At 41.1% G+C, this 15444-nt stretch overlaps 2 protein-coding genes across 7 annotated transcripts in view; one reads left to right on the forward strand and one right to left on the reverse strand.

Moving 5' to 3' along the window:
* The window catches only part of ALG14 (ALG14 UDP-N-acetylglucosaminyltransferase subunit), a 925968-nt gene that overhangs the window by 712698 nt on the left and 197826 nt on the right, over nt 1–15444 (forward strand). The gene's annotated exons all lie outside the window — the stretch shown is intronic.
* The window catches only part of LOC126073260 (TLC domain-containing protein 4-like), a 122829-nt gene that overhangs the window by 44307 nt on the left and 63078 nt on the right, over nt 1–15444 (reverse strand). For 5 of the 6 annotated variants that reach the window (XR_007516698.1, XM_049879722.1, XM_049879723.1 and 2 more), the window contains exon 6: nt 8047–8120. Coding sequence is in view for 5 of the 6 variants with exons in the window: in XM_049879722.1 (XP_049735679.1) it covers nt 8047–8120 (74 nt within the window). In the remaining variant the exon portion in view is untranslated. Of the gene's footprint in view, nt 1–4145; nt 4826–8046; nt 8121–15444 lie in introns of those variants that run through there. The other variant, XM_049879725.1, reaches the window with a different exon arrangement.

A 15444-nucleotide genomic window follows, 5' to 3' on the forward strand; every position in this document is an offset into this window, starting at 1 on the left:
TCACACCAGCAAGGCTGGCATTAATCCAAAAAACACAAAATAATAAATGTTGGAGAGGCTGCGGAGAGATTGGAACTCTCATACACTGCTGGTGGGAATGTAAAATGGTACAACCACTTTGGAAATCTATCTGGCGTTATCTTAAACAGTTAGAAATAGAACTACCATACAACCCAGAAATCCCACTCCTCGGAATATACCCTAGAGATACAAGAGCCTTCATACAAACAGATATATGCACACCCATGTTTATTGCAGCTCTGTTTACAATAGCAAAAAGTTGGAAGCAACCAAGGTGTCCATCAACGGATGAATGGGTAAATAAATTGTGGTATATTCACACAATGGAATACTACGCATCGATAAAGAACAGTGACGAATCTCTGAAACATTTCATAACATGGAGGAACCTGGAAGGCATTATGCTGAGCGAAATTAGTCAGAGGCAAAAGGACAAATATTGTATAAGACCACTATTATAAGATCTTGAGAAATAGTAAACCTGAGAAGAACACATACTTTTGTGGTTACGAGGGGGGGAGGGAGGGAGGGTGGGAGAGGGTTTTTTTATTGATTAATCAGTAGATAAGAACTGCTTTAGGTGAAGGGAAAGACAACACTCAATACATGGAAGGTCAGCTCAATTGGACTGGACCAAAAGCAAAGAAGTTTCCGGGATAAAATGAATGCTTCAAAGCTCAGCGGAGCAAGCGCGGGGGTCTGGGGAACATGGTTTGCGGGGACTTCTAAGTCAATTGGCAAAATAATTCTATTATGAAATCATTCTGCATCCCACTTTGAAATGTGGCGTCTGGGGTCTTAAATGCTAACAAGCAGCCATCTAAGATGCAGCAATTGGTCTCAACCCACCTGGAGCAAAGGAAAATGAAGAACACCAAGCCCACATGACAACTAAGAGCCCAAGAGACAGAAAGGGCCACATGAACCAGAGACCTACATCATCCTGAGACCAGAAGAACTAGTTGGTGCCCGGCCACAATCGATGACTGCCCTGACAGGGAGCTCAGCAGAGGACCCCTGAGGGAGCAGGAGAGCAGTGGGATGCAGACCCCAAATTCTCATAAGAAGACCAAACTTAATGGTCTGACTGAGACTAGAGGAATCCCGGCGGTCATGCTCTCCAGACCTTCTGTTGACACAGGACAGGAACCATCCCTGAAGACAACTCATCAGACATGAAAGGGACTGGTCAGCGGGTGGGAGAGAGACGCTGATGAAGAGTGAGCTAATTATATCAGGTGTACACTTGAGATTGTGTTGGCAACTCTTGTCTGGAGGGGGGATGGGAGGATAGAGAGAGAGGGAAGCCGGCAAAATTGTCAAGAAAGGAGAGACTGAAAGGGCTGACTCAAGACGGGGAGAGTAAATGGGAGTAGGGAGTGAGATGTATGTAAACTTATATGTGACAGACTGATTGGATTTGTAAACGTTCACTTGAAGCTTAATAAAAGTTATTATATAAAAAAAAAAAAAAAAAAAATACCACAGACTAGGAAGAGTACAGTTAAACTATGGGAAACTTTAACAGGACTTGAGGAGCTGTGCTCTGTTTTATTATACTGTCTGCGCTCACTCTATGCAATTTCTCCTACTAGTATTCCAACCCTACTCACTTCTCATTTTTCTTACTTTACAAAGACCCAGAGCTTTCAGATAAGAGCACAGTATATCTTTTTATTATGCTGTTAAAGAATAAATTAAATGATCTCTAACTTTACAATTTCTTTTTTTTAGTATATAAAAATTTTTTATTATGCAAAAATTTTTATTAGAATTGCAATACATTTATATATTTACTTGGGGTAGAATTCCATTTTTTTCTCGGCATTCAAAAATTTATACACACATTGTTTTGTGGCACTGGTTGCAAAACCTGCAATACGTCAGTACTCTCCCCCTTTTCCTCTACGCCTGGGGTTCTCCATGTCCATTTGTCCAGTTTTCCTGTTCCTTCCTGCCTTCTCTTCATTTCTTTTGGGCAGATGTTGCCCATTTGGTCTCCTATACTTGATTGAATTAAGACGCACGTTTCTCACGTGTGATATTATTTGCTTTATAGGCCTGTCTAAGCATTGGCTGAAAGGTGGACTTCAGGAGTGGCTTCAGTTGTGAGTTAGCAGGGTATCTGGGGGTCATAGCCTGTGTGTTTCTCCAGTCTCTGTCAGACTAGTAAGTCTGGTCTTTTTTGTGAATTTGAATTTTGCTCTACATTTTTCTCCTGCTCTATTGTGATCCCTGTCAGAGCAGTAGCGGTGGTAGCTGGGCACCATCTAGTTCTTCCGGATTAGTTTAAAACAAAAACAAATTGAGGTTCCCATGTCAAAGTTACCTTTTTCCTTCTTCAAAATCTCATAATCAGAGCCATATTCAAGAAATGGACCTCGCTAAAGTTTAACTGATCACCTCTTGTAAGTCATTCATTCAAAAAGCAACTAAACTATGTTCTAGAAAGGAGCCCTTGTGGCTCACTGGTTAAGGACTTGGCTACTAATCAAAAGGTTGGTGATTTGAACCCACCAGTGGCTATGTGAAAGAAAGATTTGTGACAGCAATGGGTATATGCCAGATGCTGAGTAGACCCTAGACTATGCGAAGTTTAATAAAATATATCCCCTGACATAATAAAATGTAGAGATAAACAGGAAAGAGGAAAAAAATGTTACAATAAAATACACTGAGCACAATGTTATAAACATGCACTGCTATCTTGGAAGCATAAGTGAGGGACACCCAACCTAGCCTGGAAAGTGATGGGGTTTAGTGATGGGAATGATCCCTGGGCTCAGCCTTGAAGGATGAGTAAGGAGACAGGAGGCTGTGCCTCAAGACGGGCAAGTTGGTGTGAGAGAAGAGTCTGACGAAGAAGTGGCAGAGATAAGACAGCTTTACTTGGATGTCTTTCTTAGTCACATTAAAGTGCTCAGCTTTCATCCTGTAAGCAGTAGGAGCCACTGAGAGACGTTCTTCCCAGGAGAGCTATGTGTTCATTTTTGTATTTTACTAGATCGCTGTGGATTAGGGTGTGCCAAGCAGAACTTTCTGCTGTAATGAAAATGATCTATATATGTGCTGTCCAGCTCTGTGCCATATGGGCCTGTGGGGCACCTGAAATGTTACCGTAAGACTGAGGAACTGAATTTTTAATTTTACTTCATTTCAATATAAATACCTACATGTGGCTTGTGGCTACACTATTGGATGGTGCAGGGTTAGAGGCTGGTCCTGTACACCAGGCAAGAGATGATGAACTAGTCACTGGCAGAGATGGAGGGGAGGTGGCAAAGGCAAGAAACATTTAGGAGGTGATATGCTAGGGCCTGGTGATGGGCCAAATTAGGTGAGGCAGGAACAGTCAAAGATGATTCCCAGGTGTCAAGCAGAGGAACCAAGGGGATAGCTGGGCCACATACTGAACAAGAGAGAACAAGAAGAGGAAGCAGAGGGAAGCATCCTGCATTCTGTTTTAAAAACCAAAACAAAATCCATTGCCTTCAAGTCGATTCCAACTCAGAGACCCTACAGGACAGAGTAGAATGGCCCCATAGGGGATCCAAGGCTGTAATCTTTACAGGAGCAGACTGCTGCACTTTCCTCCTGCAGAGCAGCTGGTGGCTTTGAACTGCCATCCTGTCAGTTAGCAGCCAAGCGCTTAACCACTGCGCCACCAGGGCTCCTTCACATTCTATTTTAGACATATTGAATTTGATGTGCCACCTCAGAGGAGAAAACGCTCGACTATAATACTAAGAGGTAGGTAATATTCATATAGGAACCCTGGTGGCACAGTTGTTAAACCCTCGGCTGCTAACTGAAAGGTAGCTGGTTTGATACCACTAGACGCTATGCAGAAAAAACATGTAGTGGTCCACTTCCATAAAGATTACAGCCTTGGAAACTGTGGGGGCAGTTCTACTCTGTCCTAAAGGGTCCCTGTGAGTTGGAATTGACTCAAGGGTAAACAACATTAATATGCTTTTTTTTTTTTTTTTTTTTAAGAAAGAAAGCAACTGTAGTACAGGAATGTTAAGTAACTTGCCCAAGGACATAGGAAGTGGCAAAGTTAAATTCTAATTCAAGCTTATCTGATTCCAAAACTCTTGCACAGTCCATTTACACCAACATCAGCAAATAGGTAATAGCCTGAATCCTAGATTGGAAGAGCTTACCGCAGAAGAAAGTCAGCGGCCCGGAAGAGAGCCCTAGGGAGTACAATCATTTAACAAACTGCCTCCTGAGAGGAGCGGTCAGGGAAATGGAAGGAGAATGAGGTGAGGGCAAAGCCATGAAAGCAAGGGGAGAGCAGCATTAGAAGAAGGGTGTGACCAACGCCATCAAGTCCTAAGACAAGCACCAATAAGAGCTCATTAGATTTTGCAACTGGAAGTCGCTGGTGCCTTTATTGAAGGGTTTCAACAAAATAGCAGAGGCAGAAGCCTAATTATAGTGGGTTGACGAGGAAAGACGGTATGATAAAGTAGAGAGCAAACATAAACTGTACATTTTCAGTGTTTACTAGGTTTTAGTATACTGAGTATATGTTGGATTTAGCATTTTTAAAATATATACAGAATGACAAACACTTTGCCAGGTGCTTTATACATATAATCTCATTTTATCTTCACAATAACCTACGAGGCCTTTAGGTATCATCTTCTCATTTTACAGATATGAAAACTGAGACTCAGATAATCTTCCATCACACACAATGGTAAGTGAGTGAGTTTGGATTTGAATCCAAGTCTTCAGGCTTCGAAGAAGGTGCTCTATCCCTTTATTCTCTTATACTTTCACATTATCAGAGTTTCTGAGGATTGCAGAAGAGTTATTTCAAAATGTTTTTAAAACTGGGCTCAAGCCCTAGGACTATCTTCTTGAAGAAATAAGATTACAATACATGATACAACAGCAAATGAAATGAGACAGTATAGAAGTACTTGGGAAAGAAAGTGTTACGCAGCAGATCTGCAGTCCATTCTCTGCTGTTTGGGGTGGAAGGATGACCCCCTAATCAAAAAAAAAAGTTTGGTGATTCAGGCTAATCTCCTGGTAAGCACACTAATAACAGACCTCCTGATAGACTAATGGTATTTGTAGCAAGAAGAGTCTTCGTCCATGGAATCCTTCTAGCAGGATATACCTAGCCTAGGTTTGCTTATGTTAAACAAACCTGGAATGTATGGATTTAAGCTATGTAACTATCTGAGCATGAAATGGAGATGTTCTATAACCAAGAGCACCCCTTCTATGTCAGAGATGTGAACTGCACACACTGCTTAGTGACCACATAGGTAATGGTGCTCCAAATCATGCCCAATGCAAAAAGGACCTAGGAGGCCGTACTGATGGTCCTGAGCCTCTCCCTGCTTTGCCCGTACCTCTTAGTTACCTGAATCCTTTAAATCATTAGTAAAGCTTGATACAGGGTAAACTCTCTAACTCACCTGAGTCTATCTGACACTTCCAATCCTCTGTCATCCTTGTACGAAATCCTGAAAGGCTTCATATATCAACCCGTCCCCACTGTTATGGATTAAAGTGTGTCCCCCTAAATATGTGTTGGAATCCTAATCCCTGTACCTTTGGATGTAATCCCACCTACGAATAGTTTTCTTCATTATGTTAATGAGGCCAGACCAGTGTAAGGTGTGTCCTAAATCTAATCACCTCTGAGTTACAAAAAAGAGCAGATCGGACACTGAAACGAGCACATACTAGGGAAGACAGATGCCATGTGAGGATCACCAAGAACCACAGAACACCCAGGCTGCTGACATGGAAGGAATCAACACAGTCCAGACCCTGGTTTGGACTTTTAGCCTCCAGAACCATGAGAAAATAAATTTCTGTTGTTTAAAGCCACCCGCTTGTGGTATTTCTGTTATAGCAGCACAGCTAACACACCTTGGTTTTGGATTTTGAACTAATCTTGAAGAACAAGTAAATTTTTCAAAGATAGAGGAGAAATAGAGGCCATGAATAAAAGGAAGAAAGGCCAGAACAACCCACATGTGCATGGGACAGTGAGAATACAAAGTTGCCTGTTACAAGCAGTAAATAAAGCCGCAGACACACGGTTGGAGCACATCACAGGGAACTGCGAAAGTCAGAGAGAAGAGTCTAAGCAGAAAATGGGGGGTTTTTTGGTAAAAAACTAAGGTCCTGACAGTAGAAGATGAGAAATACTACTCTGACTGCACTGTGAGGAAAGCATTCCGGATAAGGTTAGTCTGGAATTAGAGAAGTTAGTTAAAGGAGTTGCAGTAATCAAACCATGGGAGATTCTGAAGGCCCTAAACTAGGACCACGTCAACATGTATGGACAGAAAGGAACACTTCAACATCTCGCAGGAAAAAAGAAAAAAATCGGCAGACCTTGTTAAATAACAAAATCAGGGCAATAAAAGTTAACAGTAAATCCATTGTCAAAAGTGAGCCAAGGCAGTGATTAACTTCCTCCCTTGAGAGTAGGCTAGACTTCATAACTTGCTTTCAAATACAGTATGGAAAGGGGAAAGCTTTGCAGTGGAAAAACCTGGCAAACACTACATTAACCACGTAATAAAGATTAACATCACCAGTGATGTCACATGGATGTCATGTTATCCCTGATAGGATGTGACAAGAAGAGTACTTCACCTCTCTGGTATTCTTTCCAAACAACAAATAACCTCCACTGAATCATGAAAAAAACATCAGAAAATCCCAATTAAGGGACATTCGAAAGGATACCTGGCCAGTCCTGACAAGGCCAAGGGAAGGCTAAGAAAATGTCATAGCCCAGAGGAGACTGGGGAGACTTGACAACTACATGTAATGTGACACCCCGGATTAGATCCTGGAAGAGAAAGAGGACACTAGTGGAAAGACTGATGCAAGCCAGTACAGTCTGGAATTTAGTTAACAGTCATGAATCAATGCTGGTTTCTTGGTTTTGATACCTCCACATGGCAATATAAGATGTTAAAAACAGGGGAAACTAGGTGAGGGGTATATGGGAACTCTCTGTGCTAACTTCATAAATTTTTGTATATCTAAAACAAGAAGTTTATTTTTAAAAAGTGAGGGACTGAGAATGTTGACATTAGAATTTGGGACAGGAGGAAGGTGAATTCAGGAATACGAATAACCCCAAGATGAACTGGAATAGATTATGTTCTTTTCCATGAAGAACCCCACTGAATCCTAAGACCCGGGGAACACATTTCATCCTGCAGCGTACATCACAGGGGTGTAAGAATGCTTAGTTATCTAGTGCCACTATAACAGAAATACCACAAGTGATGGCTTTAACAAACAGAAATTTATTCTCTCACAGTTTAGGAGGATAGAAGTCCAAATTCAGGGTACCAGCTCCAGGGGAAGCCTTTCTCTCTGTCAGCTCTGGGGGAAGGACCTTGTCATTAGTCTTCCCCCGACCTAAGAGTTTCTCAGCATAAGGAAACCAGGTCCAGAGAATATGCTCCACTTCTGGCACTTCATGTTTGATGGAGATGAGGTCTCTCTCCTCTCTGCTTGCTTCCCTTTTATCCCTCGAAAGAGACTGACTCAAGATACAACCTAATCCTGTAGACTGTGTCCTGTCTCATTAGCATAACTGCCTCTAATCCTGTCTCATTAACATCATAGAGGTTAAGATTCACAGCACACAGTATAATTGCGTCAGATCACAAGATGGAGAACAACCACACAATACTGGGAATCACGGCTGAACCAAGCTGGCGAACATTTTGGGGGGACACAATTCAATCCATAACAAATTCCCTGGAATAAAGTATAATAAAGCATTGTCATGCTGCAAAGACAGCTGGGTAAAAAGGCTAGCACCACTGCTTACTAGCTAGGGAGTCTGAAAAAGTTCCTCTAGCCTTTCCAAGCCTCAGCTTCCTTATTTGTACAATAGTGGTAATAATTCACATCATGTAAGTTCATTTTTTATATGGTAGTTTTAGGATCACGGAAAAATCTTTCCTGAAACTAAAAATAAACAGCACAACTTTAAAATAATTAATGATGTCAGTAACCTACCGCTGATTATAAAACAGGATGGAAAGGTGTAGTATCAGGCGAAAATTTGCAATGTATGCCAGTGCTCCTTCCTTCTGGAAAATAAACACAAAACACTGTATCAGTGATAACATTCTTATCCAAAACTCCAAATACTGAAGAAGCTCTCAATAGCTTCTCAGCCTAAAATAATACTGTTAATAGCAAAATACACCAAGGCATTTTCTACCTTCTATAGCCAAACAGTTTATATATTCTTTTTGAGGATTTAGAGATATACTTGGTATTCCACAGCATTTTTAAAAGATGGTATATTTATATTTTACACAATATTCACTTAAACCACTTGCAAATAGTTGTCTCAAGAACTAATGAGTGCTTCAAAAAACCATTAGTAATATTAGTAAATTATTCACATTCACAAATATGAAGACCTAAGGATGTTCACTTAGAGCTTTTCATAATATAAAACTTAGAACAAAGAAACACACAACAATAGGGAGTTGGCTAAATATATTACATATCCGTATGGCACCAAGAGATATAATGATGGAACTAGACAGTGTGAGAATAAAAACAATTGGAGAACTTGCAAAAATGATTCAGAGTTTATTGCCTTCACACGCTTTCTTAGGAAATTATTTGACGATAGGCTGCAGAAAAACAAGTGAGCAAACCTAGAAAGTTAAAGACATGGGATCCAGGAAACAAAGGCTCCAACCCAGGAGAATAACGACAGGAAGCCCCAGGCCACTGGGCAGCAGGCCTAGAGAGCAGCCTGTGTAGACAGGAGCCAGAGGATGGAGAGTTTGGGGAGCAGGAATCTGAGAAAAGGTATTTCAGAGCTTTGATGCTATTCTTGAGAAATAGAGCAACTCAAATAGGTGATAAAGGCAGATAATGCAAGGAAAAAATAAAAGGCAATTACAAACTCTAGGAATTAGACAGGAAATACAATCCTGGTTGTGAAAGAAGCCTATTTTAATATAATCAAAATGAACCCTTTATCTACATCCTATGTTTAGGATCAACTAGAGATAAGGGGAAGCTTAATATGATTATTGAATAAAATATAAATATTTTAAAATATGGGTAATACAAACATACACGTACAAATGACAGAAACTGAGAAGCAAAGTGGGAGAGAAGTAGAAGGGAGATTTTTAAAAAAAAGAAAACCATTGTCATTGAGTTGATTCTGACTCATAGAAACCCCACAGGACAGAGGAGAACTACCCTATGGGGTTTCAAAGGAGCAGCTTCTGGATTCCAACTGATAACCTTTTGGTCAACAGCCATAGCACTGAGCCACTGTGCAACCAGGGCTCCTCTAATACTCCCACTTCAAAAGTATCAAGAAATCCTATAAAACCAGAAATAAAGGTATTTAAAGTTTTAAAGGTAGCAAAGAATTAAAAATACTGTAACTACATCGGGAGGAAGAAGGGAAGAGAAATAGAGCTGTAAGAGTTAAAGCTTTATCCATGATAGCAAGAATATCAAAAAACAACCCAAAGCTGTTGCCATCAAGTTGATTCTAACTTACAGCAACTCTACAGGACAGAGTATAACTGCCCCATAGGGCTTCCAAGGAGCAGCTGGTGGATTTCAACTGCCAACCTTTTAACAGGCAGCCATAGCTCACCATAGTTCTTAGCCACTGTGCCACCAGGGCTCCAAAACTGACAAATGAAGATGTGGTAGATTCAAAAGATGGGCAGCATCAACTCCTTCCCTTCCTGCATGTATAATAATGCTCCTTTTATGAAGAGGTAGAGTCTTATTCCCCTCTCCTTAAATCCTGGCGGGCCTTAGTGACTTGTTTGACCAATAGAACACAGTGGAATTGATGTTCTGGTTCTTCTGAGGCTACGTCATAAGAAGCCTCGAACCTTCTTACAGAATGGTCTTTTGGAATGCTCGCTCTTGGGATGCTCCCTCTCAGAACACAGCTGTCAGGTTCTGAGAAGCCCAAGCTACACATAGTGTCACATACAGGCATTGGTGGCTCAGTGGTAGAAATCTCACCTTCCATGCAGGAGACCTAGTTTTGATGGCTGGCAATGCACCCCATGCACAGCCATCACCCATCTTTCAATGGTGGTTTTGTGTTACTATGATGCTTAAAAGAGCCCTGGTAGTGTAGTGGTTAAGCCCTTGACTGCCAACTGAAAATTTGGTGGTTCAAACCCACCAAACTCTGCAGAAGAAAGATGTGGCAATGTGCTTTTGTACAGATTTACAGCCTTGGAAACCTTATATATAGGGTGGCTATGAGTCAAAATCGACTCAATCCCAGTGGGTTTCTGGATGATGCTTATGATGTTGAGTAGGTTTCGGTGGACCTTCTAGACTAAGACACACGAGGAAGAAAGGCCTAGCGATCTACTTCTGAAAATCAGCCAGTGAAAACCCTAAGGATTTCAACAGTTTGATCCACAACCAATTATGGGAATGTGAGAACTGGGCAGTGTTGGATTCCATTGTGCATGGGGTTGTCTGCCTGCACATCATGAGTCAGGGGCCAACTTGGGGACAGCTAACAACAACAGCACTCTATAGACTACACCAGCTGAGCTCCCAGAAAAAAGTCAGCATCAACTGCCAGCCATGTGCGTGAACCCCTCTTGGAGATCCAACCTAATTGAGCCTTCAGATGGCTTCAGCCACAACTGCCATTTAACAGCACCCACGTGAGAGACCGCAACCACTTGGCTTCTTTCTTTCTTCCCCTCTCTTTCCTCCCTCCCTCCCTCCTCCCTTCCTTCCTTCAAGTCTTTCTTAGTATCATTAAGAACTCATGAATCAATGGGTTTCAATCAACTGCAGTCATTATTCTTATTGGCAATCAAAATGTCACATCTTTATCCAATGGAAGATCCTTTATGTTGGTTCCTGTCCTTTTGACAAGCCCTTTAGTCTTTGACAGGTTGCTTTCTGACACAAGATTACCAGGGTCATTTGGTTGTATGCAATACTTTAATATGTGAAATTTAACATTTATTTTTATCCTGTTTTTGTAATACATATTATACACTCAAACGCAGAATATTCTTTTTGACTCATACACACATAAACATACACATATAGGGAAAAAAGTAAACAGGATATATACCTAAATGTAAATGCTAATGAAGTCAACAATATAAAAATGATCTCTGGGTTGATTATATTTTTTGTTTCTCAATATTTTCTAATTCTCATATGAAAATGAATTATCTAATTTTAAAAATAGCCTCTATTTATTATTTACCATAGCATTTTAATTTATAATATTATTGTAAAGGGCCTTAAGCTTCCACTTTAATTAATAACCACTGTTGTCCAAATGTATACTTCTGTGGTTCTCTTTCTATCCTTCTGGAGTTCTCCTTTGCCTCTTTTAGATCATCCTTCTTCTGGTCTCTGACACTGGCTACACCACTTCTCCTCTAGAAAAACCTTTATTTCTAATGGCATGTGGGTCACTTTCCCTTGGCATACTCATGTATTACCACAGACCTCATCGCATCTAAAAGTTATCTTCTTCTCAAACTGGTTCTCCAATTTCCTTCCATAGTATCACATTCCTCTAGTGCTCTGGTCATTTTGGTCTCTTCTTTCCCCTTCTTTCTCTGAAATCCAATTAATTACCATGCTCCACTGACTGTAAAATGGCTTTTAGATTTCTTTCTTCCTCATTCATATAACCACTACCATCACTACCAAAATTAAATTCTTCATCATCTCTCACCTGCATAACATCATCAGATTTATCTCTCTAAAATGCCAACTGTATCAAGTTATTTTCTGGCAAGGTCCTACAGCTGCTCAATAAAACATAACAATCCAAGGCTAGTGAGTTGGAACTTTTATTCCAGAAGGTGGTTCTATCTTACTCATCCAAATTTCCAGCAGCAACTCCCACACAAATCCCATTGAGACATGTAGGGTTAACTGTGCTGGTGGAACAAAGAGCTGTTAAAAGACTACCATCTAAGAAGTTGCATAAACAGGAACCACCCTGTCAACATGAGATAAGGCTGAAACAACCAGTGAATTACTAATTCCTTCTTAGTGTTTTTCTAGTCCCTTCCCCCTTTAAAGGCTCTCGCATGTGCAGAAGAACAAAGTATGACCACTGTTTAACCCTCCTTAGCCCTCTGAAGATGGTGATGTAGTAGTGGCAGAGATCAGTGCGCTTGCGCTACACCCCGTAAGTGATGCCAAGGGCCGTCAAGAGGACTCCATCTTGAATATCAGGGGGTTCCATCTTGAATTCCACATGCATAGGGCAAGGCAACCTAGTTAATATGCACTGCCTTTCTGAGAAGTACCCGCCCCTTGAATGAAGCCCACTAAATATTCATTACTCTATTGTCTCCACCGAACCCATACAAGCTCTAGCCTTGCCTCCCTTTTTGAGTCAGTCTTTTGGAGAGGCTTAGATCCCCACTGACTCCTTTTACTTGACTCAAGCAAAACAAAGCTTGCTGAAGATAAAGTTTGTCATTCGCGAGTACTTCTACTGGGGAAAAGACAAGGACCCTTTGTGTCAGATTGGCAATTGGTAACACCATGTCCTGATCAACCCAAGTCCTTCATCTCACTCATAAAGACCTGATATTGTCTCCTCAGGGCTTTTCCTAGGTAGTCTGACCTAGGAATCCTTTTCTATTTTTTTCTGCCCTTCTAAGCATGTATTTTTTTTGGGGGGGGGGGCGGGCGAGGGGGAGGCAAGGCTGTGTTTAAGTCTAATCTATCACAAAAGCTCTCAAGCAAAAAAAAATTGGTGTTGAGTCGATTCCAACTCATAGCGATCCTATAGGACAGAGTAGAACTGCCCTGTAGGGTTTCCAAGGAGTGCCTGGTGGATTCAAACTGCCAACCTTTTGGTTAGCAGCTGTAGCTCTTAACCACTGTGCAACCAGGGATTCCATATTAGCAGTAGTAGGTGCATAATAATCTTACTTGTCTTTGCCCATACTTTCTTAACCTCTGACCCTAGCCACTGTCAGCAGTTAGAAACTTATCTTTCCCATGGTAAGAAAATCTAGATTTTCATAATCACTGGATAAAAGAATTTTTTTGTAAGCTCTAGAAGGGATCAGACAAATCCTGTTTTGTTTGCCCTGACAGAGCCATGCAGAGACCATGGCAAGTGTGAATTTTACTAGAGGCAAAGCTCCTTAAAGGTAGATGATAAAAGTGGAAACACCATATTGATGAGAAGTCAGTTGTGAGATTTGTTATAATTGACTAACAGTAAAGTATCAAAGTTTGAAATCTGTTTAAATATCTTAGAACAGATTTAATCCTATCCTTTTAATACTATCTATCACTTGTATTCTAGTGGGTATACTTGAGTGTAACAGAAGGGGATAAAGTAACAATAAGGAATTATTCATAACCTGAAGCTTATCTGATGGCTACACATGCCTCTGGAAATATGCCCCACACGTGAGTGCTGGCTGTTATTGGTGTAGGATTAAGAAGATTGAGAGTCATTGGCGGAGAAGACCAGAAAATATAGAAGCAAGACTAACCAGTTTTTATCAAGTCAGTTCCGACTCACAGCTACCCCATATGTGTCAGAGTAGAACTGGGTTCCACAGAGGTTTTCAATGGCTAACATTTTGGAATTAGATCACTAACACTTTCTTCGGAGGTACCTCTGGTAGAGCTGAACCTCCAACCTTTCAGTTAGCAGTGGAGTATGTTACCATTTCACCATGCAGGTACTCCAGAGCCAAGACTACTGAAGCAGTTCTACACCCCTGTGTGGCTCACAGCAGTTTTAAACTAAGGGGGTGGGGAGCTGGGTGCCATTGGGTCAATTTCCACTCTCAGCTACCCCATGTGACAGAGTAGAACTGTCCCATAGGGTTTTCTAGATTCTAATCTTTATGAAAGCAGACTGTCAAATCTTTAGCCCACAGAGCCACTGGGTGAGTTCATTTGGTTAGCAGTTGAGCACTTAATCGCTGCACCCTAGGGCATATTAGTAGAAGATAAACTCTGGGCATGCCAAATTGGAACCTTGTATAAAAATATGACTGTGTTCTACAGTAGCAATAATGAGGTCCTTTTTATAGGTTATTTAGGGTTGTGTAGACTGATCCAGAGCCTTAGCACATTACTATGGGAAAGCCTTTCAGAGGACCCATCAAACTAGAAATAAGTTTGGGGAACAAAATCCATGCCTATATTTATAACTGTTTCCTTAACTTAAATCATTCAAAGCTTTTAGATATTAAATTACAAGACCAGGTTTGAGCTAACAGACAGATGGGCTTGTCGAATCAGACTCATTTGAAATAGTGATCTTACCCAGTCAAGCTTTACTAAATGTTACAAAGATATGTCCTTCGAAAGATGAACCTGTAGCAGAAAGAGGTTTGGGACACCAAGTGCAGTTGGCAATCCAGGTCCTTCCTGCACTGAGCGTTCAGCTCTGGCCCAAAATAGATTCATGCTTAAGTACATGAGGGTCATGAAGTTCCTCACACAGCAGGGAGAGTTTAAATTATAAAACATCTCCATTTTGTACCCCTAGAAAGTTGTACAGCCTACATGACATTCTCCAAGAAGCCATGTTTCATAGATCTTGAGTTCTATTCACGATGAGTAATCCTTAGCTAGGGACATCCTGCTAAGCACATTTCAGAGTTAAGGTATCTTCCTCTTAACAAATATCAGTACTCTACCCAGGAGGCACTGGTGATTCAGTGGTAGTGTGTTGGCACCATGGTTAAGCACTCGGCTGCTACGCAAAATGTCAGCAGTTCAAACTCAACAGCCACCCTGCAGGAGAAAAATGTAGCAGTCTGCTTTCTTAAAGATTTACAGCCTCGGAAACCCTTCGGGGCAGTTCTTCTCTATCTTTCAGAGTCCCTATGAGTCGGAATTGACTTTATGGCAACTTTATGACTTTATACAGAAGATTAGGTTCAATTTCCTGCCAATGCACCTCAGGAGCAGCCACCACTCATCTGTCTTTGGAGGCTTGCATGTTGCCATAATGCTATGCACGTTTCAATGATGGTTATAGACTAAGACAGAATAGAAAGAAAAGCCTGAAGATCTATTTCAAAAACACCCAGTGAAAACCCTATGGATCACAACAGTCTAATCTGCAGTCAGTCATGAGGATGGAGAATAACTGTTTCATCCTGTTGTGTATGGGATCTCCATGAGTGGGAGGCCGATTCAACAGCAGCTGACAACAACATTTACCCAAATGTCTTGTTGACAAGTAGATTAAACTGGGTCACTGGCCACCTTTTCTTCTCCCTTTCCCCCAAGGAAGTGAATGGATTGGTGGGCCAGCTGCTTGCACATATTCCTCCCAGCATTACTTAAAAACTTGATGACATAGCTTACTCTTGCTTGCCCATTGTCTAGGCCTTGGTATTGGACCTAAATAAATAATTTCAACAA

The sequence above is a fragment of the Elephas maximus genome, chromosome 3, assembly GCF_024166365.1.
Source record: "Elephas maximus indicus isolate mEleMax1 chromosome 3, mEleMax1 primary haplotype, whole genome shotgun sequence".
Lineage (NCBI taxonomy): Eukaryota > Metazoa > Chordata > Mammalia > Proboscidea > Elephantidae > Elephas > Elephas maximus.